Genomic DNA, 22892 nt, shown 5'->3' on the forward strand with positions numbered 1-22892 from the left:
ACACACACACACACACACACACACACACACACACACACACACACACACACACACACACACACACTGTTCTCTCTGGCTATGAATCTAGTCACACAAGCATATAAATACAGTTCAAAGGTGAACGCCAAGCTGACTTCGAAATGTTCTCCAAAATGACCATTCCTTTCCCAGACCATATAACACCAAAAAAACTTACACGAAAAATGAAGGTGCACAAACAATCACACACACACAAATACACGACATATATATATGTGTATACGTGCATATTCCTTTTCATTGTGCATCTCCCATAAGCTCTCATAAGCTGTCTTACCTCCATAATCTGACCAGGGACTCTGCGACCTCACAGAGTCGTTGAGGGCTTTGTCCGCCTCTGCCTGTTTGGCCACCATCTCCTCTGCGATCTTGCGAGCCTTCTCCTCGAACACGTCCTTCTCGGCCTTAGTCAGCGCCCGCCAGCGCGTGCCAACAATCTTGCTAATGTCACCGAACGAACAGCTGGGGTTGTCCTGACAGATCTGCTTGCGGGCTTCTCCGGCAAACACAATGTACCCGCTCGGCTGCCTTCTAGGGTTCGGGGTTTTCTGAAAAGTCCAAACAATTTCTCTTTAAAGCGTTCATTGTTCACTGTTTCAGGAAGCAACATCCTTGCATTTCGGACATGTCTATTGATGATGCTCCGTTGCTCTCTCCAAAATGTTGCTGAGGGTCTTTCTACTGATTGTGCCAGTGCATATCTTTAAAGCGGAAAGACAATAATGATTAAAAAACAAAACCTCCCAAAAACAGTTAAGAGAGAATATTCCTCATCGTACTACAGCAAAAGCATTAACCAAAAGTGGTGCCTGAAGAGGATTTTCTTTGGCTTATGGACTGATTTTTTGTCCTGACCTAACATTGAAAGTAAACTTTGACATTCACATCATGTCTGTTTCGAGCACAAAACACGATTTACAAGAGAGCCTGCACACAAAGGCACAAAACACATCATTGAGGTCAGGCACAAGACGGCCTACAGCAAAGTTTTCTCAAACCCATTTTTGACCGTGTTGTAAATGAAGGTCAAATAATCTCTATAAATAGAAACAGATTTTTCATATTTTTCTATTCATTTATGCCACATTTTGAGCTGAAATGGTCTGTGATAGTTTAATTAAACAGTTTTAAGCCTCTCCTGTAATATCATAAGACTTCCTGGGAAAAGGCCCATCTGCCCCCGAGACCATCGACATACAGTTCACGTCCGTCTCTCCGTATAATAACAATAATATAGATCATTTCTATAGCACCCATTCCCGTGTGAACACAGCTCTAAGCGTTTTACATAAATGCATATACGAACAACATTCACACAGACAAACACACTCACACATTACACGCACACACGTGCACACACACACACACACACATCTACCTGCTTACCACACACTCACGCTTACACTGACATCGTTACGAAATAAGCACATACAAATACTACATAATATAATAATACACCCACAATGTAATTGGCAGTATCCCTCCTTACCTTTTTAAAAATACAAAGACATGATAAAAATAGAGAGAGAGAGAGAGAGAGAGAGAGAGAGACAGAGAGAGAGAGAGACAGAGAGAGACAAGAGACAGAGACAGAGACAGAGTGAAAGAGGGAGAAAGAGGATTACTCTAGGAGTTGTGCGCTGTATATGTGTTTTGTATTATTGTACAGTGCATTGAGCACTTCTTTGAGGAAATGCAATTTATTATTATTCATCATTATTATTAATATACACACAATGTAGCTCGCAGTATCCCGGAGTACCTTTTTAAAAATACAAATACATAATAAAATAATATACACACAATGTAATCCGCAATATCCCCCCGTACCTTTTTGTGGGACTTGGTTGGAGCGGGGCTGGGGGCGTCGTTGCTGACAGAGGTGGCGTCGTTGCTGGCCTCTGGCTCCACGTCCTGCGACTCCTCCGTGTCCACGAACAGGCTGTCCTCCGCACCGGCCTTCATCAACAGCGGAGACGGTTCCTGGGAATGCGGCACAAGGAACTACATTCACTCGACAAGTTAAGCTAGACACTTACGACCTCTATAAGCTCGATATCAACCCCACAGCGGCGCCTCGACTATTACTTATCACAAACAAAGGACAGATCCAGGGCTAGCCCCGCCCCGAGAAGTGCTACTGACCGAAATTGTCTTTTTGTTTCAGTAGAGGTTTTACGACACTCGCAACTGCATAAGGTCATATGAGCATCCAGAAGATTAGAGCTGTTACAAGAGAGTAACAAACATAAAAAAGAAGAAGGGGAGACAAGGATGATAGATGTTTGATAGGAAAAGAGGAGCAAATCACACCAGAGCACCCACCAATCACCCACTGAAATTGTCTTTAGGCCATTCACAAAGGGGGGATATTAACATGTTCTTGAGCACAGTAGAATTGTAAACGGGCTGATTTATCAATGTCATATGCTCATACTGTGCCGGAACAACATAGAGGGAACTTCTGCTTTTTCTTTCCTCATCCTTACTATCGTCACCTTTCCTCTACTTTTTTGTATGTTTGTCACTCCATTGTGAACTGCTATTTCCAGGGTGTCTTGATAGTCGAAGCAGACGTTGTGCTGTTGGTGTTAGAGAGGCGAGCAGAGCAAGCCTGATTCCCCGTTTGGACTTCTCTGCTGACACCCACCCCTTGGCGCTCATATGAACGTATGCAGTTGCGAGTGTCAAAAAACTCTTACTAAAGCTAAAAGACCCAGGGCTGGAATTTAAAATCTTGCAAGACACAGATGCTTGTTATACGTACTAACCACATTCCCCGTTTTCACATCCAATTCATTACCCTCCTTATCTCTGAGAGCTGGGGGTTAATTTCTAGCACTACTGCATTTGATCCCCTCATTTACTCAAGGATCTTTTTTCTTAAAGTTGTGGAAAAAAATAATGTCCAAGTACATGTTCAATTGCTGGCGCTGTGGGGTTAAATTTTATCGCATCAAAATGAGTGCTGTTGAGGAACACAAGTATAAATGTGGGTACAAACTGACTACAAAGATTTCTGACAAACTGGTTCACTAGTTAGCATTTTTTGCGGTGTAATTCTATGGCTTTCTTTTATGAATGTGATTGTGATGGGCCGCAGTTTATCAAAACAATTCTTTCTCTCAAAGACTTGGACAAAAATACCTTTGTAAGTTGTTTAGATACATTTCCTTAACGCTGTAGGCCTGACAATATAGTACAGAGCGCTTGCTCCAAAGGGCCAAATTCATATTCAGCGAGTTGCTCGATTAATTACAGTGAGGCATGATGTGGCAAGGAAAGCAGTGCATGGAACTTTTACCATGAGACACATGTATGAAGAACACAATGACAACCTCAGTAAAACATGTCAACTCTCACCTTCTCCAAAGCTATAGGTTTTCTGAAAAAGTAAATCTCATCATCCACAACTTTTGGAGACAAAGCGTATTTCTGTGGGAAAAACAAAAAGTGTGATTCAATCATGCACTCTTGAAGATTATACAAATACATTGGAAAATGCAACGACACTAAAATCTAATGGTAAGAATTGTTGAAAGCATTTTCTGGAAATTATTGACATTTAAAGAAAACAGCAACATCAACAAAATTTAATTTAAAAAAACTAAAAGATTCACCAAAATTCTAAAAGGGACGCAGAAAGGACCTTTCATCCCAATACTTGCTCCCCTAGGTTACAGTTTACACATTCCAATCTTCAACAAAGTCTGTGCTAGATGGACTAACAATCCATCACAAAAAAGTCCAGCTGGCGGCAATAAACAGTCTTTTTAAAAATCCAATCTGAGAAATAGGCCTATACAAGTTCCTCTAAAAAAGCTCATACATCATCTTGAATGGCAGCTGCAAGGTACAGATCAGAATTCTCTAATCCAGTAGCATGTTCTAAAACATATGTGTCACGAATGATGGAATCAGGCGCTCGTCAATTTTTGGGCAAATGGAGTTATTGGTATCATGTGAATACTTATTCATTTGCCTTGCTTTTGATGAAAAAAATACCAATTTATCTTAAATAGAAGTTGAGATATTTGCAATTGAAGGAGATGGGGTTTCAGAGGTAAAATAAGTGAGAAAATGGCAGCCAAATTTTGGTAATTTCAATAGCTTGAGTGTCCTTGAAAACTGGAAATTTACAAATTTTGGGTCTTTAATCTGTTTTCCAGGAAAATTAAAATGGAAATGTGTTTTTATATGGACACAAAAGATGTTGAGCCTAAAAACAAAAATTTGACAAAAATGGACAAACTGGCGAAAAAAAGCCTATTTCTCCGATTTCGTTATTTTGACGAGCGTTTGATTTCACCACGCTGCCTCACATATTAATAGAATGAGGCACAAATGGGCCAACACCAAATTTCTCAAACCTGATCTTTGACGATGTTGTTAAGTAGGGTCAATACACCATGTCAACAAATGCTGCAAGAATTCAATGAATAGAAATGCATGAAACTCCAATAATAATTATCGTAATGGGTAGATTTCTATAGCGCCCACAACCAAATTGGGCTCTTGGGGGCTTCACATCATTGACAAAATTGGTCACTTCTGCTGTGACTTACCTTAATGAGTTTCTGCCGTGACTTACCTTAATGAGTTTCTGCCGTGACTTACCTTAATGAGTTTCTGCCGTTTGATAGACTTGTCTGCTTCCTGATACTTGGACTCGTTGATAAAAACGTCCTGCTCCGCAATCTCCGTGGGTCGACCTGGCAAGGGAGGGGACACAACACTGTTTTTGAACACAGATACTCCAATGGCTTAGTTACGCTCATGCTCAATGGTGGAGTGGCAATAAGATACGTGCTTTTCCACCCCTTTTTTTCAGGCACACAGTGAAAAGTAACCAACATACTATACTTTACTTTTACAATCCAGCAGCCAAAAATACCCATTTCTGTAATGCGTTCTGATCAGAACCACTCCTCCATTTCTCTTCAGCATGCAAAAGCAAAAGACATGAAATTGATCATTTTGCCCTTGGAACCGTGTTTTTTCCCCTGGTCACAAACACAAGCTGCCCAAAGACTCTTGACTTAAACATTTGCCCCCCTCGGGATGCCGATCAATTATGGTAAAAAGAAGCCGTCCCTTTCCCCACCGGACGCGGCGACCGTGTGATATATAGCAACAAAAATGTTGTAGCAAGGGTCTCATTTTTGACATGCGCACTTTTTAAAAATAAATTTCCTTTCTGGATGGCTTGTGTGACCTTTGGGGTAAAAAAATCAGTTTGTATACAACAATAGGAGAAAATCTTTTTGGAAAAATGTCGAGTACGAGTGCTGTTTTACTCTTACGCCATGATGAGAATTCGGGTGATGAATAAGCTAGATCTAATGTTTTCAGTTCTAATTCCTTTTTTGGTGAACATGCGATCATCACTTTTAATTTTCTCAGTATGCTGAAATTCTAATAATGGTTGGGGTATTTTTGCCGAGATACAGGTGTAGTACTGATGTACCACGTCTGTATCCTGGTCCGTGGGGACAAGTGTTGTGGGCTCTGCGCCCTGCGTGGGCGGAAAGAGTTAATGAACCACATTCTCGATGCTGCTCACAATCTTTGAAAGGAGACAATTTAATATCCCCCAAGAACGTGCAGAAATAAATATATGTGTCGCAACATGGTGGAATCGGGTGCTCGTCAATTTTTGGACATAGGGGGTTATAGGTATCCTTTAAAAGCCTGTTCATTTGTCTTCCTTTCTTCCTTTTGGTGAAAAAAATATCCATCTATGTTCAATAGAAGTCGAAATATTTGCGATTGAAAGAGGTCAGGGTCGCCTGGTTTCAGAGGTAAAATTAGCGAGAAAATCGCCACCAAAGTTTGATAACTTCCATAGCCTGAGAGTCCTTGGAAACAGAAAATTTACATTTTTGAGCACTTTAATCAATGTTTTTCAATAAAATCCACATAAAATGTCTTTTGAAAAGGACATAAAAAGTGTTGATCCAAAATAAAATTTAAAAAATTATTTAAAAATTGCCCATCTGCCAAAAAATGCCGAATTCTTTGATTTCATTATTTTGACGAGCGCCTGATTTCACCTCACATGATGCCCCACATATAACAAGACAAAGAAAGACTAGGTAAACAAGAGTACAGTTGAACTTGCTCTGATCACCACCTGGCCAACACATCACCCCTTCAAATGAACACCTCACACTTCTCCTCTTGTGGGATTTTTTCTAAACTTTAATGACACATAGAAAGCCACCTGTCTAAGTCAAAGCAACGTATCTGTACTTTTATGATTTTGAGTTACGTCACGCTGCCATTGGGAATATGGGCATAGCCCTTCAGTTACGTCTGTTTGCCATAGTGAAATATCCTATTTGCAGTGCAGATACGTCTTCCTGCCTTTCACACAAAAAGCAGAATGGGTCCATTTAAATGAAGATGCTAAAATTAATGCACAGCTGTCTTGGACAATTTCACCTGTACAAGCACAAAAATCACATCAATTCATCTCTAACATTCTTCTTTAGTTTTAGTAGAAGTTTTACAGCGCTCGCAACTGCATAAGGTCATATGAGCGCCAGAAGATTAGAGGTGTTACAAGAGAGTAACAAAGACAAAAAAAAAGGAGGAGAGATAATGACGAAAGACGGTTGATAGGTAAGAAGGAGCAAACCCAACCAGAGCACCTGCCAACCACCCACAATTCATCTTTAACATTCCTCTCACTTGAGGGCAACAAACATTCAACAACTATCACATACTATTGACTTACTGGTACAGTAATCCTTCATATGTAAGACACAGCACTTCCCTACAATATTTTTGATGAGGGCACAGTCCTCAATGGAAGCTTGGAATACTTCTTGTTTGTAGAACAACCGATTCGGAGCGTGTTCAACATCAGCTGGTCTCAGGAAACAGGCGTAGTGGAAGAACGCCTCACCGCTAAACAGAACAGAGATTGAAAGATGCGGCTATAAAGAAGAACACTAAAGATAAAAACACACGCACATATTTCTTCTTATCAGGTGTATAGACTGACAATATCTGTGTATATTCTTAGCTCGGAACACAAGATTGCTTTTCAAAGCATTTATACAGCCTATAGGCCAAAAGCATTTATTCAGAACCATTTTGACACAGCTACAGATTAAGACATTCAACAGCGTAAGAAACAAAACAGGAAAAAAGTCACACATTGCAAACAAACATAAAGGAAAAATAAACATACTACTGCAGATAATACCATTGTGCATTACCGAAGATCTCAGGTGTTGCAGGCTTTACATTTAAAAAATTCTCTCAACGTAGAGACTGAACAGAGCAAGACAGTATGAAGACCTTCTGCACATTGGTCTGGTGTTTCTTTGTTTAGAATTTGAAGGTGCTATTAAATCAGCAGCTCTATTTTGAATCAACTATATTGCTCTTATAATACCCTAATATTTACCCCTAACATTGACAGATTGAACTTCCAAAAACATTACAGTTTTGCAAGCCAAGCCTAGATCCTACCAGAACATTTCCACCACGACCAAAAGCAAGCATAAGACAGAAAGGGAAAAAAGATGCAAAATTTTTCTTACAGGCTGTCTGTCCATATCTTGTCCATTCGGGCAATGATAGGAGAGGCTCCTGGATTACTGATATACACACCATCACCTGTAGGAAGAAAGTAAAATACATCACATAATCAATGCCAACTGTAGTGAGAAAAATGGAACATCTCTCATTCACTCAGAAGCAAAATGGTAAGCTACTTGCAGAAACGCCACTGAGATTTTGTTAACGTACATGTACCTGGAAATTTACACAGTTGCTTTTGCAAACAAAATGAAAGTTGATTGGACAGAAAATAAATGCTTCAAATAATAACTGTTTTTTCAAGAGAGAAACAACGAAAATATTGTATCAGAACCCCCCCCCCCCCCCCCCCCCCCCCCCCGGTAACAGGTTTACCAGTACCTATCACACTAGACCTGCAATGAAATTGATCGCTTATTCTCAGTGGTTCTCATTTTTTTTTTTTATCTTTTTTTTCGAAACAAAAACTTCAATCCTAGACCACGTGGCTCAAAATCATTCCCCTTTTTTTCCCCCGTTGTGAGTTCAAATGGCTTCAATTTCGTAACCCCAATTTGTCTCACATGCGATATCTCCACAGTCGTTCAAAGAAGAAAATGAGACAAACAACCACATTTGAATTTGATGCCCTCTCCTACTCACACTTGTTGCACAAGAAACAAGCATGCACATCAACAGGAAAACAATTCAGTTTCCAATATCTACATGAGAAAAGGACAAAGGCCGACGAACTGCCTGTTTTAGTAAGCGTAATACGGCACTTGCAATACAATACGGTCATATTAGTGCCGAATATCAGAGGTGTGACAAGGGAGTAACAAACACAAAAAAGAAGGAGGGGAGAGAAGGACAATAGATGTTCGATAGGAAAGAAGAACCACACCAGGGCACTCGCCAACCACCCACCAATCTTTACATGAGAAAAGGACAAAGGCCGACAAACTGCTAAACCAATGATAAAATATCAACAACCAGCACTGAAAAGAGATGCTATGCAAGACTTAAAGACTTTACTTACCCAACTTGAAGCAGCCGTTGTCTGTAACATACTGGTCGTAATACACGTTCCCGTCTTCTGACTCAATCTCAGACGGGATGGACTGGAACAAAGAAAGCAACTGGTCACCCAAAGACACTGGTGTTTGACGCTCTCTGTACAGACAAGATGCGACGACTCTTATCTGAACTCACACCAGACTGCCACTGAACACACAAGACGTTTGCTTTTACGTTTCAATGACAGTATATGATCCGAGCTCAGATGAAGAAGACCAGACTTTCTTAGGTCTTAACCCATTTCCACCTGAGTTACCTCCCTGAGCAGACACACCCATCACTTCTGCCTCCAGCCACACCCACAAATCTAGGTACCCACACTACAACTACAATAGCTTTCCCTCTAGCCAGCTACAAAATTAGTGGACAATAAGCATACAGAAATGCAAGAACGGTAGGGCCTAGCTCTATTGTAGTTTTCAATAAATTTGGAAATAATGAACTGGAGAAAGTTTTATAGAGACAAAGAGCGATTCGGATTTTCTCGTAGTCAGGTAGCTGCTTTGATACAAATATTCTCGTAGGCCGTCAGCGATGAGTTAAACTCTTAAATACAAAATCTCCCTTGTGTTGCAGTAGAGTAATAGCCTGTCGCCAGCTGGCACAAAAGCAGCTCCATTTTGTTGTTTCAGTTTTAGTAAGTGTTTTACGGCACTTGCATCACAATAAGGCCATATAAGGCAGGTTTCACAATTTTGTGTGCACTGAGGTGGTGAAATGTTTCAACGCCTATAAGTTTATGCATTGTTGAAAAAACAATTTTTTCAAACTGTGTTTGTGTTGTGTCTGTTTCAAATAAACTAGCAAACCATTAAAATTTGTTGATTTTTTATTGTTCATTTTTTTATGGATATCTTAGGACGTCTACCGTTATTTTTAGAAAGACACCATTTCCCATTTTCTAGGTCTAGTTAGATTGCTCATCTGGAGGATAAGGCCAAAAACTCCTATATCCACAAAAATATTGTGTAGAATTTGGAAAATAGCCTTGAAAAGTTGTTACAACAGCAAGTCTCAGGCCTACATCATGTCCTTAGACTTGGGATCCATAATAGGACAATACTTTTATCACACCTGTCCTTCTGAATTAGGGTGCTTTCAAAATGCCATCTAAGCCTACCTTTCTACATGAAATCTGTGGAAAACTTGCCCCCATGTGAAACTAACACTACGAGTGTTCGTCTACGACAGTTCTGACTCTCACCTCGCGTTTCTTGTCAATGACCGTGTCGCTCTCATCGAGAGCACTCTCATTGGCCGACTTGTCAGCAAACATGGACGCCACACGTATCGGCGTCAGGGGAACTTCGCGAGGAACTATGTTGAGATTCTTGCTCACAGGGGTTTGCCAGATCTGTGAACATACAATCAAAGTTGTGGTAAATGGTTGTTTTTAAGCACAAGGAGGCTATCCTGAAAAATGTTGTTTTGAAAAAATTGAAGGCAGTTTTTGCCCCCTGTTCAGTTTCTTTAAAATACAAGGAGAGCTTTCTCTATAACCAAACAAATATACACGCCAATGAAACCAAATTTCTCCTGCAGGTAGAGCAATGCCCATTTTTGGTACACATCAAGATTTCTGGAAACTCCCAAAATCTGGGTTAGCCTGCTTGTCCTTAAAAGCGATCATATTGTGCCATGATATCTCTGTTTAATTGTCAACTGAACTTACAGAACATCTTTAGCTCAGACCACAATCTTACTGAAGCAGACCTTAACTCAAGATTACACAATTGTTAATGAACATGAAAGAAGAGCTGTTTATCCATTGACTGAAGGAGGAAAGTATAAGGAAATTTGACGAAAAACATAACTGAACAATGAAGCGTAAAGAAAACAGAGGCAAGGTAGCAAAGGGAAGACGTTAGCGTTGGTACCGTGCCAACTGTAGTGAGTTATACAGGGAGAAATAACAACTGCAAACCTTTCAACATATAACGAGGGCAGTCGACAGTCAGTATAAGAAAATAACAGAACCTCAAGACTTATTATCCAAACTACTTTTTTTTGTATCTCTGCAATGTTTCATTCCGCACACTTCATAGAAGAACAGGACTCACCTTAATTTTCTTGAAGCATCTCCCTCTCAAGATATAGCGAGATTCACAAACGTAAACATCTTTATCAGGAATACCCTGAAAGCACCAAAAAAAAGCCAATAATACTTTGCAGTCACCCAGCCAACAGTACACAATGCCCCATCTGGTCACCCAGCCAACAGTACACAATACCCCATCTGGTCACCCAGCCAACAGTACACAATACCCCATCTGGTCACCCAGCCAACAGTACACAATACCCCATCTGGTCACCCAGCCAACAGTACACAATACCCCATCTGGTCACCCAGCCAACAGTACACAATACCCCATCTGGTCACCCAGCCAACAGTACACAATACCCCATCTGGTCACCCAGCCAACAGTACACAATACCCCATCTGGTCACCCAGCCAACAGTACACAATACCCCATCTGGTCACCCAGCCAGCAGTACAAAATACCCCATCTGGTCACCCAGCCAGGAGAGTGACTACAACAGACTTCTCAGGCCTGGCACGCACAGTGCTAACATGTTATCTTCAATAGTTCATTATCAGGATAGCAACCATTCTGTTCAATTCTCCTCACATTTATGATTATCATTTGAAAAAAAAATCTAACAACAAATGAAATTAGTTTAAAAAGTGGTAAATCAGTACCCAATACAAAACAACGTAAAGATTAAGAATTCAAACTGAACCAGATGTACCCTTCGCAGACACACTTTTCAGCGCGTGTACTAACATTTCTCCCTTCTTGAAAAGAGTTTCATGTCACGCACCTTCAGTCAGACATAGCCACTGCAACCAAAAACATTTCTCACTCTCAAAGAGTTTAGTTTAGTACGGCACTTGCAACACAATAAGGTCATAAAGTGCCGAAGATTAGAGGTGTTACAAGAGAGTAACAAACACAAAAAAGGAGGAGAGATCAGGACAATAGATGCTTGGTAGGAAAGGAGCAAACCACACCAGAGCACCCGCCAACCACCCACACTCTCAAAGATGAAAAGAAAAGAAATATTTATTTCAAAGGGCACAGGCACAACAGAAAACCAGACAAAATAAGACTCTTTATAAAAAAAAAAAATTTAAAAAAAAGAAGAAGTGGCATCTGTAAAACTGAATGACTTACCTCTGGCTTAAACTTGAAGTAATCCTTCACAAACATGACACAGCAGCGACCAACAATTTCTGATATCGGGGTACTTTGGCGAGTATCGCTGCGAAACACCTCCTGGAAAATGACATTGACATTGACATCAACGAACGGAACAAATGCAATTTATGTATAAAATCTGTCAAAGTGAAAAGTTCAGACAAATAGATATGTTATCGTTATTAAGTGCTGGGAAAAGAAACTTGACTGACAGGAGAAACAATTAAGTCAGAAAAGACTAAAGATTATATTTTACCCCAAAAAATTCTTATCTGCATGCAATACAGCACTTAAAGAAAATGAGAAAATTGATTATTCCTAATTCTTTGACGAAGAAGGGGACAACAGAGCACAGTGAAAATTTGAATAGGCATGCATTATGATAGTTAAAAGTCAAAGTTTTAGTTTTAGTCAGAGTTTTACAGCGCTCGCAACTGCATAAGGTCATGTGAGCGCCAGAAGATTAGAGGTGTTACAAGAGAGTAACAAACATAAAAAAGAAGAAGTGGAGAGAAGGGCAATAGATGTTTGATAGGAAAGAAGAAGCAAACCACACCAGAGCACCCGCCAACCACCAACTAAAAGTCCAAACAGATATGAAATCTTGCCTTTTCTAAAAACTTTCTTGTGGCCAGGTGGTATGTCTCTCCAGGTCGATAGAACCACTGGCCCTTGATGTCAACCTGGCCAGACTCGTCTCGACTAAAACTCTCGATCACCATGATGTGTGGTTCAGGAGATTCCCTGACAGAGACAACACAAATGATAGAATTGACATCTAAAACAAATGATAGAATTGAAAACTAAAACAAATGATAGAATTGAAAACTGAAACAAATGATACAATTGAAAACCAATGTTTACACCAGTGCCATGACTTTCCTTCTTTTCAGTTATGGCATGAGTAAATGTACGCTCATCTGAATATCAGTACCTATGACCTAGAAAATCATTGGTCCCCTTTAAGCACAAGGGGACTATCCCGAAAAATGCTGTTTTGAAAAAATCAAAGGTAAAGTTTTTTAACCCTTGTTCAGTTTCTTTAAAAGACAAGGAGAGTTTTCTCTTTAACCAAACAAATATACACACCAATGAAACCAAACTTCTCCTATAGGTAGGGCAATGCCCACTTTTGGTGTAGGTGAAGGTTTCAGGAAACCCCCCAAATCTGGATTAGCCCGCTTGTCCTTAAAAGCGACCAACTGGCCAACTACGGACTACAAAGAAGAGACCAAAGTGTTCAAAAATCACTGTGAGACACAAATGACTAAAGCTGTGGACTAAAGTCCAGAGAAGAGAGTGTTTATAGCGAGGCGTCGGTGGCCTAGTGGTTAGGCTCTCGGACTCGCAACCGTAAGGTCGTGGGTTCCAATCCTGTCAGGGACCTGACGTTGCGTCCTTGGGAAAGGCACTTTACATGAGTTTTCCTCACTTCACCCAGGTGGGAATGGGTACCCAGCTATAGGCAGTGAAAGATCTTGTCAGTTTGTTAGTGTTTGAGCGCTTAATCAGCCGCTTGCACTGTATGCTTCCCGCTTCCCGGGAAGCTGAGAATGTTTCTGAGTGTTCTATGTTCTGCTGGGGTAGTAATAATAGTGTAAAGCGCATAGAGCTTGCTTTCGAGCGGGGTTATCCGCTATACAAATTCTATCTATTATTATTATTATTATTATTATTATTATTATTATTATTATATGATCAACACCTATGTTGTTGTTGTTGTTGTTGTTATCGATCCAGCAACAGCTGGGCTCTCGCCCTTCTGTCCAATGCCATTTGGTGATAAGTGCAGGTTTGCTGCAGTTGCTGTAAAGTTCCATAGAGTGTGTTGTCAATGTTAGGTCTCGGAGGGAGAAGGGTAGCTCTGATGTCATTTAGGGCTGTGCAGTGGAACAGGTGATGATCCAGTCTCATATGCATATCACACAAGGGACACATTGGGGGAAGTTCAACACCTATATCATTCCCATATAACAGAGGAATGTGAAGCTTGGGGGGGGGGGGGGGGGGGGGAAGAAAGCTCCAAGCTTGACCATAAGCAGACAGGCCACATATGGAGCAGGAAAAATGAACAAAATATGGAAACTTGTCAATTACTTGAATTACTTGAAAGTAGAACTGGGGTCTTAGGAAGACGGGGTGTTCCATGCTTCCTCGCCCAACATCAGTTGTAAAGTAGATATTCCTAAGTATCAAAAACATCCTTTTCAGCATCTGAACTATCTGTATCTTCTCCATGAAAAATTCTTTTCTATTTGCACATAACCCTAAACCATGGTGCTAGGCAGTGCAGAGAAATATCTACCTCTTCAAATGGTCACTTTTAAAGACAAGCGGGCTAACCCAGATTTCGGGGGGGTTTCCAGAAATCTTGACCTGCACCAAAAGCCGGCATTACCCTACCTATAGGAGAAGTTTGATTTCGTTGATAAGTATATTTGTTTGGTTATAGAGAAAACTCTCCTTGTGTTTTAAAGAATCTGAACAAAGGGGAAAAACTTTACCTTAGATTTTCTCAAAACAGCATTTTTTGGGATAGCCCCCTTGTGCTTAAAAGCGACCAAATATTTCCACTCCTAAAACTATCATTTCATGAAGTTGTTGACCACTGTTGGGTTTTATATTTTCAATGTAAGACATTGGTGATCTTCCCTTATTTCTCTGTGCCTCTATTTTTGCCTTATTATATGAACCCACCAACGAAAGTTTCATAACAGTGAAACGCATCAGAAGTGATACTTGTTGAAGATATCAGTGCCCTCATAAGTAGCAGGAGTGCGAACATAAGATAAGATAAGATAAGATAAGATAAGATACATCTTTATTGTCCAGATCCTGGCACATTGGTTTGGTGTTCCACCACGAGTACACACACACACACACACACACATACACACACACACACACACACACGTGCACACAAACACACACACGTGCACACACAAGTAGGCTTACAATCACATGCATAATATAAATGAGCAGCAATATAAACAATAATAATCGTAAGCAAGACACACATGTACCTTGAGGGGATGTAGACAAAATCTCCCTTGGAATAGACTTGACCTTTATATTCGCAGTCTTCCTCTCCGCCATTGGAATCTTGCAGCTGGAAGGTAATGAAACAAGAGACACACAGAAAGTTTTATTTTAGTAGAGTTTTTACGGCGCTCGCAACTGCATAAGGTCATATGAGCGCCAAGGGGTGGATGTCAACAGAGAAGTCCATACAGGGAATCAGGCTTAGTCTGCTCATCTCTCTAGCTTCAACAACACAAAGTCTGCTTCAACTTTCAAGGCACCCCGGAAATACTGGGTCACAAGAAGTAGAGGATAAATGATGATTGTAAGGATGAGGAAAGAAAAAACAGCAGTTCCCCCTAAGCATTTCAGGCACAGTTATGAGCATGACATTGGTGAATCAGCCCATTTACAATTACAATTCTACTGAGCATAAGAACATGTTAATGTCCCCCCTTTGGAAAAGGCCTAAAGACACTTCAGTCTGTAGCACTGCCCGGCGAGTTACACACAGAAAGGAAAGGTCAGCTTTAGTTACTGTTACAAAGGAAGGACTAAATGGACTTTCCAAAACACAACTTACTCCCTGAAAAATGTTATCTTTAAAAATGACACTTGTCCAAGAGTTACCCAGCAGGGTAAAGAAACAGCTGCTTCTCGTACATTTATCTGTAAGCTAGACTAATTCACTTTCAAACATTACAAATATGCTTTACTACCATTACTAACATAAGAGCTATTCCTTAAGTCAAAACTGCCACAGAGTAAAATAATTCAGCGAAAAATAAAGTTGTTCCTGCATCTAATCCGAACATTGGGGATTGCCTTGTTAGTGAGACAACTTTCTGGGCCTTCGGTATAATGTGGAAGGGTGGCCAGTTCCTTTCCACGCCCCCTTTACTTCCCCAACTCGAAGTCAGGTACCCATTACTGCTGGGTGGGCAGTACAGACCTGAATAAAATGTTCATAATATGCAGCAAACCCATTCAGCTACTCTTCAACACGGTTCTCATAAGGGCTGAAGAATTTTTTTCCTAAAGGTTAAGCGGAGAATATTTGCCCTCAATAACACAATATATTCTGGTCGAGACAAAACAGCACTTTCTCAGGCCTCTGAGATAACACAACCGTCATCTGTGAGCCCATATCGTGCTAAATACGGATTTAAAGGCCCGAAAAGATGGATGTCTTAATACAGAAATGAGGTCTATGTGCAGGAAGTGGCAAAACCTCACAGCTGACTCTCAGTCTTAGTTTAGTTTTTGTTTTTGTAAGAGTCTTACGGCACTCGCAACTGCATAAGGTCATATGAGCGCCAGAAGATTAGAGGTGTTACAAGAGAGTAACAAACATAAAAAGAAGAAGGGGAGATAAGGACAATAGATGTTTGATAGGAAAGAAGGAGCAAACCACACCAGAGCACCCGCCAACCACCCACTGACTCTCATGCTAGCCGTAGAACTGGGTTCTGAGTGACACATTTGCTGTAGAGAGTTTGTTTCGTTTGTTTCAGTAAGAGTTTTACGGCATTTGCAACACAATAAGGTCATACAAGTGCCAAAGATTAGAGGTGTTACAAGCGAGTAACAAACACAAAAAAGAAGGAGGGGAGATCAAGACGATAAATGTTTGATAGAAAAAAAGGAGCAAACCACACCAGAGCACCCACCAACCACCCACATAGAGAGTTTGGTGTAAAAGTTTTACGGCGCTCGCAACTGCATATGGTCATACGGGTGAGCCGGCACAAGTTGGTAATTTTGACGTTATTTCATAGCACAACGCTTTGTTTTCAGTTTTCCCTGGCAAGTAATAGAGAAGACCCGACACCAAAATCATGTTAATAGATAAACTCATCTCATTATTATTATTATATTAAGAAATATTGTAATGCGAAATGTTCTGATGTCATGAATGTTGGATCAGGATGATCCCCCTTTTGTTTTTGTATTACAATAATAAAAGTAGACACACTTCCTGTTGACTTTGGAAGAAGAAAGAACACACGCTGTGTCTACATATTCTTATTGAAAGAATGAACAAATGTAATCCAGTTCAATCCACAAAGTCTTAAGTTTCTCATCTATGTCAAACACCCACCGACCAACAAATCATTGGCCAACAACTCACCACTTTACATTCCTCGGAGCCGTCAGCGCCCTCTTTGTTCTTCTCCTCCTCCTCCTGCTTCACCTGCTCTTTCTCTGCCTCCGATTTCTCCTTCTGCTCCGCCTCCAAGGCCAGAGTCAGATGGCGGTCCGTGTAGCTGAGAGCAGGGGTCAGAAGAAGCTCGCCGTTCTTACAAAGGTCGTCGCGGGTGGTGATGAAAAACTTCTGCATCTCTACCGCATCCTCATAGAGCTGTTGGAGAAACGTACACAATTGGTTAATCTTTGTTGGTCATCGGCTTTTTAACAGTTCTCTCTACATTAATCCTATCCGCACGCCCTGGGGTCATTTTGTACCCCTGGGGGTTGTATTCTTCACATTTTAGAATACTTCTAGTGCGAAGATCTCTTTGAAACTTTCAGTATTTCTCAAAAATTCATTTTGACAGACTGCTCAGCAAAGCGTAGGGATCGGATTAACGAATAAATTTCTTCTTTACTTTGGAAAGTGAGGGAACAGAGTTCCCCATGTCGTATGCTTAAAAGCGACCATTTATCGGGATTGGACTTGTGCCCTGACTAAAAATTCCCAACCAAAGAATATCACCATGATACAAACGTGTCAATGTATTGCTCATTGAGACAAACTCATAAAAATAATTCAATTGAATTCGAGAGCAAGATGTCTATTAAGTACCAACTAAATCATAAAATCATGACAAGAAGTAGGCTTACACATTAATGTTTTCTACACTCTTAAGCAATTTTTAAAATACTTCGCTTATACAAATTGTCTGTGACATTGTTCCTCAAATGAGACTAACAACTTAAATCCATCAAAACTGGAATTGCACACAAAAAAAGTGGAATTAATACCAATGAGGCAATACACAAACAACATATGATAAACTTATCAATTTTAAACATTCAGCAAGAATACGCAGTGGGGCAGCATGAAGATCTACTGACCACAGTGAAGAGACAAAAATTAAAATGGTATGGGCATGTCACAAGATCCACAGGACTTGCCAAAACAATCCTAAAAGGAAAGAGAAAGAGAAGAAGGCAGAGAAAGAGATGGGAGGACAATGTTACAGAGTGGACAGGAAAGACGATGGTTGACAATCTGAGGAAAGCAGAGGACAAAGATAAATGGCGAGAGCTGGTTTTCAGATTCAGTGGTGCCCCCACCACAGGATAGAAGAAGAAGAAAAAGAAGATCAATGGAAATTTTCTTCAAACAGCCAAAGCATAATACAGATAAAGTACAAACCTGAGAATCCAGTCTGCTGAGTTGTCGGGCTCTCTCAAACATCTTGAACATGTCGTCTTGGAAGCGATCAACCCTTTGGTAACGACCCTTAGAGAAGACAGAAACACCTTATTGGATCAGCACTACCATCAGCATTTCTCTTGTCCCATACAATCCACTACAATAACATAGAGGTGCTACTTGGGTCTGGAAAGTGAAAAAAACTTTCTGGAACTTACACAACAACAAAAAAAAAACTTTTTAATTTTAGTAAGATTTTTGCGGCACTTGCAACACAATAAGGCCATATAAGTACCGAAGATTAGAGGTGTTACAAGAGAGTAACAAACATTAAAAAAGGAGGGGAGATAAGGACGATAGACGTTTGATAGGAAAGAAGAAGCAAACCACACCAGAGCACTCGCCAACCACCCACAAGTTGACTTGTACACTTCAACCCAAATTAAAATGTTTTACAAACACAATAACCCAATAACCATGACATTCATCTTACCTTGTCAAGATTTTTTCTTATTTGATCAAATGTCAGAGGAGGTCTGTTGGAGAGAGGTGCAAAACAAGTGTGAAATTAAAAGACAATCAAACACAATCGTTTCTTGAATATATAACACATGTTAACTCTTTATGCCCTGAGTTCTTTCCACTGTTTCCCGGAAATATTTTCTACAGTCACCTAAACCTGGGGCACTATGTCTCATTATAACCCCAAAAGCTTGCCTCCAACTTCTCAATAGCGGAAACAACGGCTTAGTCATTACTAAAAAACTTCGTTCGTCATTCGGGAATAGTTGCGAAAAACAAGCAAAAGCTAGCTCTAAATAAACCGAAACAGTTGTCACTAGTACTGGACTCTCCCAGCGTCTGATGGGGAACACGGTTATTACCGCTGTACGCTCCCAGCATCCAATGGGGTTCAAAGAGTTAAGTAACAGTTATATGAAAGGTACATCAGCAGCATCACTCCACAGCAATATACATAATACAGCTAATAAATCACGACAAAGCTGGTACGCTGGATTAGTCTATACAAGAAAAAGCTGGCGTGAAACATTTTTTCATTTACTTATAAGGTTTCTGAACATCTTTATAAACCACAAGCTCAATAAACCACAACCCCGATGGTGATTTGACTTAACCAAAGTGCTTAATGCTGCAACAGCAGCTCGGACAACTTAAATGAGTCATCCTATTTAAATATCATCTGCCTGTCAACTATGTGACTACTCCTCAGAGACAGTGGAGCATCATCAGATCGTCTGAGGAAAACTAACCGATTTGAGGGGATGTTTTCTGCCCAAGCTACCCCACACATCTAAATGCCTCTACTCCTCAAGACAAAAATTAGAATAGACATGCAGCTATTACAGAATGGCATCATGCAGAAGAGATAGCGCTCAGAGGCTACTGGACCGCTAACAGCAACAACAATTTAAGAAACATGTTAAAGTACATCAAACGAAAAGTGCCATACAATACAGTTTTGAGTAATTCTGCCGAACAGAAGAGTTATAATCACAATAAACAGTTTTTCCTCCCTCTTGAGGTGAAAAAATTTCTAAAACTAATTTGTCTTCCTGGAACTACTATGATACCACGATTTCTTGAGGGCTTTTAAAAAAATCATTTTTTAGTAAGAGTATTACGGAACTTGCAACACAAAAAGGTCATATAAGTGCCAAAGATTAGAGGTATTACAAGAGAGTAACAAACACAAAAAAGAAAGAGGGTAGAAAAAGACGATAGATGTTTGATAGGAAAGAAAAAGCAAACCACTCTAGAGTACGTGTACCGCCACCCACCGACTAGAGGCCATTTTCAAATAATTGTATTAGCACTCACAATTTCCCAATTATGACTGACACAACTACTCACTCTGAGACTTCTCCATTCACTTGCAATCCTTTGTCTTTTTCCACTAATTCAGCAAATGAATCACTATAGCATCTGCCTTCATCATCCTGAAAACAAGCAAAATAGAGATTGTATTAAAGTATCAGAACAATCTACTTATGAAACCTAAACAAATGGGTAACAGGGAAAGATCAGGGAAACGTAGCTTTCTTAAGAGCATCCGAGGAAACGAATTAATGGAGAATCATGATTGGCGATGTCTGCCAAATATCTGGCACTGGATGATGATGATAAAAGTATCAATTACTCACATGCCAGTGAACGGTCGAAAGGAAAGGAGTTGCTTGAAGTCCAATTCCTTTCCTCTATATGTTTCATTTTCTCTTTGTTTTTTTTAGTTTTAGGAGGGATTTTACGGCAAAAGGACATAATATATGAGCGCCAAGGGGTGGATGTCAACAGAGAAGTCCTTACAGGGAATCAGGCTTACTCTGCTCACCTCTCTAGCACCTTGCTGCAATAAGCAGTTTCAGATAATAATAATAATAAATAGCATTTGTATAGCGCATATCCCGACTCGAAAGCAAGCTCTACGCGCTTCACACTATATTATTATTACACTAGATAAGACCTACCTCGTAGTTGAAGGTGGACACAAACAGGTTCTTCATCAAATCCTGGGTCAACGCCTTCACATCCGGCACTTCGTTCATGCAGCTCGACATCAGCTCCAGTTTTTTCTGGAAGCAGACGCGCTGCAGGGCAAGGGCATCCTGAGGTTGGGGAGGGGAGGAAGGAGGGGGGTCAGTTCAGTGCGATATCAGCTTCAAGCAAGTACTAGAAAGATGATGTGAATGCGAGTGAGTTTTAATTTAGTAGTTTTTAACGGCGCTCGCAACTGCATAAGGTCATATGAGCCCCAGAAGATTAGAGGTGCTACAAGAGAGTAACAAACATAAAAAAGAAGAAGAGGGAGATAAGGATGAAATATGTTTGATAGGAAAAAAGAAGCAAACCACCAGAGCACCCGTCAACCACCCACGGGGGGGGGGGGGGGTTCAGTTAAGAGTGACATTAGCTTCAAGAAAGTACTAGAAAGATGGTGTGAAAGCGAGTGAGTCTGGCGCTCTATACTGCAGTAAACACGAAAAGTAGTCGTCCGAGTTGAGATTCTGTGGTGCTTTTCACTCATTTTATTGTATCACATGCTGGAATCCACTAAGGGCTGTGCCACATAGCCTTATCAGGAGGGGTGCCACCAGCAAGTTCCACTTCCTTACTGTCTCTCACTTTTCTATGCCTGACTGTCTGTCACAGTTTTTCTCAGTATTAACCCTATCCATACGCCCTGGGGTCATTTTGTACCCCCGGGGTTGTTTTCTTCACATTTTAGAATACTTCTAGAGCGAAGATCTCTTTGAAACTTTCAGTATTTCTAAAAAAAATCATTTTGACAGACTGTTATGCAAAGCGTTACGGATCAGACTAACGAGTAAATTTCCTCTCTCGAAAGTTGCAGCACGATACGATAGTAAAACACAACGTACGGATAAGGTTAAAACCATTTTTTTTTCTTTAGTGAGGATGCGAACCCAAGACTTACTCTGTAGATGACCGACTCTGGCTCGTTGTACTTGCAGGCATTGTCAAACAGTAGGACAAAGTCGGTGACCATGTCCTCCACACCCTCATACTGGCTCAGCATCATCTTCTGCTGGATGCGCTGCATGTCGATGGGCCGTTTGATCACCTCGTAATAGTCGGGGTAGTCCTGGAGGGTGGAGGAAGAAAGTGCGGGTAAAATTAGACAAACATACTGAAACAAAGTCTATACGGTCGCTTTTAAGGACAAGCGGGTTAACCCACATTTTGGGGTTTCCAGAAATCTTCACCTACACCAAAAGTGTGCATTGCCCTACCTACACGAGAAGCTTGGTTTCATAAGTGTGTACATTTGTTTGGTTGTAGAGAAAACTCTCCTTGTCTTTTAAAGAAACTGTTCAAGGGTCCAAAAACTTTACCTTCCATTTTTTCAAAATAGCATTTTTCGGGATAGCCCCCCCCCCCCGTGCTAAATAGCGACCATCTATTATATCTCAGAGGAAATATCTACAACTCGGTTCAAAGACAACTCACCAACTTTCTTCCTTGTTTAAATTCCAAGTCCATGCGTTTAAATGCAACCAGCTAATGATGAAATTTGTGCTTCAGCAATTCAAGAAATGTTCTTATAAGCACAATCTCTACATAAATTCATCGCAACAATAGAGTAATTGTATGGCTAGTCAACTAAACCTGTTCCCAAAGAAAATACAAACGTACACATGAACAGAACAAAAGAGGGGCTGGGATGCAAAACTCACAACATCCATTTGAGCACTTTTGAGAAAATCAACTTTTTTTTAATGCTGCTATATGCACGAACATGCGTAAAAAGACTTTTGGGTGGCCTTTATGAAGTACGTGCTGCATGTTCCCAGAAAACATTTTGAGCATCTGGTAGCCAGTAATAGTGAGCATTTATAAGCAAAAAATCTAGGGGGTTTTTTTTTTAAGTCGCTTAGAGGGTTTTGCATCTCACCCCCTCAAACACATTAAGTTTAAAATATCATTGTTATTGATCATTTGAAAGGACATACAGTATTGTTTGGCAGTTTAATAAACGGCGATGACAGCCCCCTCTTTTTCAAAAATGTCGCATTGCGGGTTTTGCATTTGACCCCCTCAAACATATGTTTAAAATATCATAGAAGACATTTCTCCACGCTGCCTCACGTATGTTCAAAATATCT

General features: G+C 40.4%; 1 protein-coding gene across 4 annotated transcripts in view; it reads right to left on the reverse strand.

The window, feature by feature from the left end:
* LOC101846345 (protein polybromo-1) overlaps positions 1–22892 on the reverse strand; it is a 67512-nt gene that overhangs the window by 18275 nt on the left and 26345 nt on the right. For all 4 annotated transcript variants that reach the window (XM_035969373.1, XM_035969375.1, XM_035969372.1 and 1 more), the window contains 18 exons: positions 21704–21871; positions 20736–20873; positions 20122–20207; positions 18743–18785; positions 18250–18336; positions 16999–17229; positions 14870–14955; positions 12455–12590; positions 11823–11924; positions 10707–10781; positions 9851–10000; positions 8609–8690; positions 7593–7668; positions 6779–6951; positions 4657–4751; positions 3403–3474; positions 1870–2022; positions 317–587 (listed from right to left, as the gene is read on the reverse strand). In XM_035969373.1, the coding sequence (XP_035825266.1) occupies positions 317–587; positions 1870–2022; positions 3403–3474; positions 4657–4751; positions 6779–6951; positions 7593–7668; positions 8609–8690; positions 9851–10000; positions 10707–10781; positions 11823–11924; positions 12455–12590; positions 14870–14955; positions 16999–17229; positions 18250–18336; positions 18743–18785; positions 20122–20207; positions 20736–20873; positions 21704–21871 (2224 nt within the window). The remainder of the gene's footprint in view (positions 1–316; positions 588–1869; positions 2023–3402; positions 3475–4656; positions 4752–6778; positions 6952–7592; positions 7669–8608; positions 8691–9850; positions 10001–10706; positions 10782–11822; positions 11925–12454; positions 12591–14869; positions 14956–16998; positions 17230–18249; positions 18337–18742; positions 18786–20121; positions 20208–20735; positions 20874–21703; positions 21872–22892) is intronic.

The sequence above is a fragment of the Aplysia californica genome, unplaced genomic scaffold (genome assembly GCF_000002075.1).
Source record: "Aplysia californica isolate F4 #8 unplaced genomic scaffold, AplCal3.0 scaffold00142, whole genome shotgun sequence".
Taxonomy (NCBI): Eukaryota; Metazoa; Mollusca; class Gastropoda; order Aplysiida; family Aplysiidae; genus Aplysia; species Aplysia californica.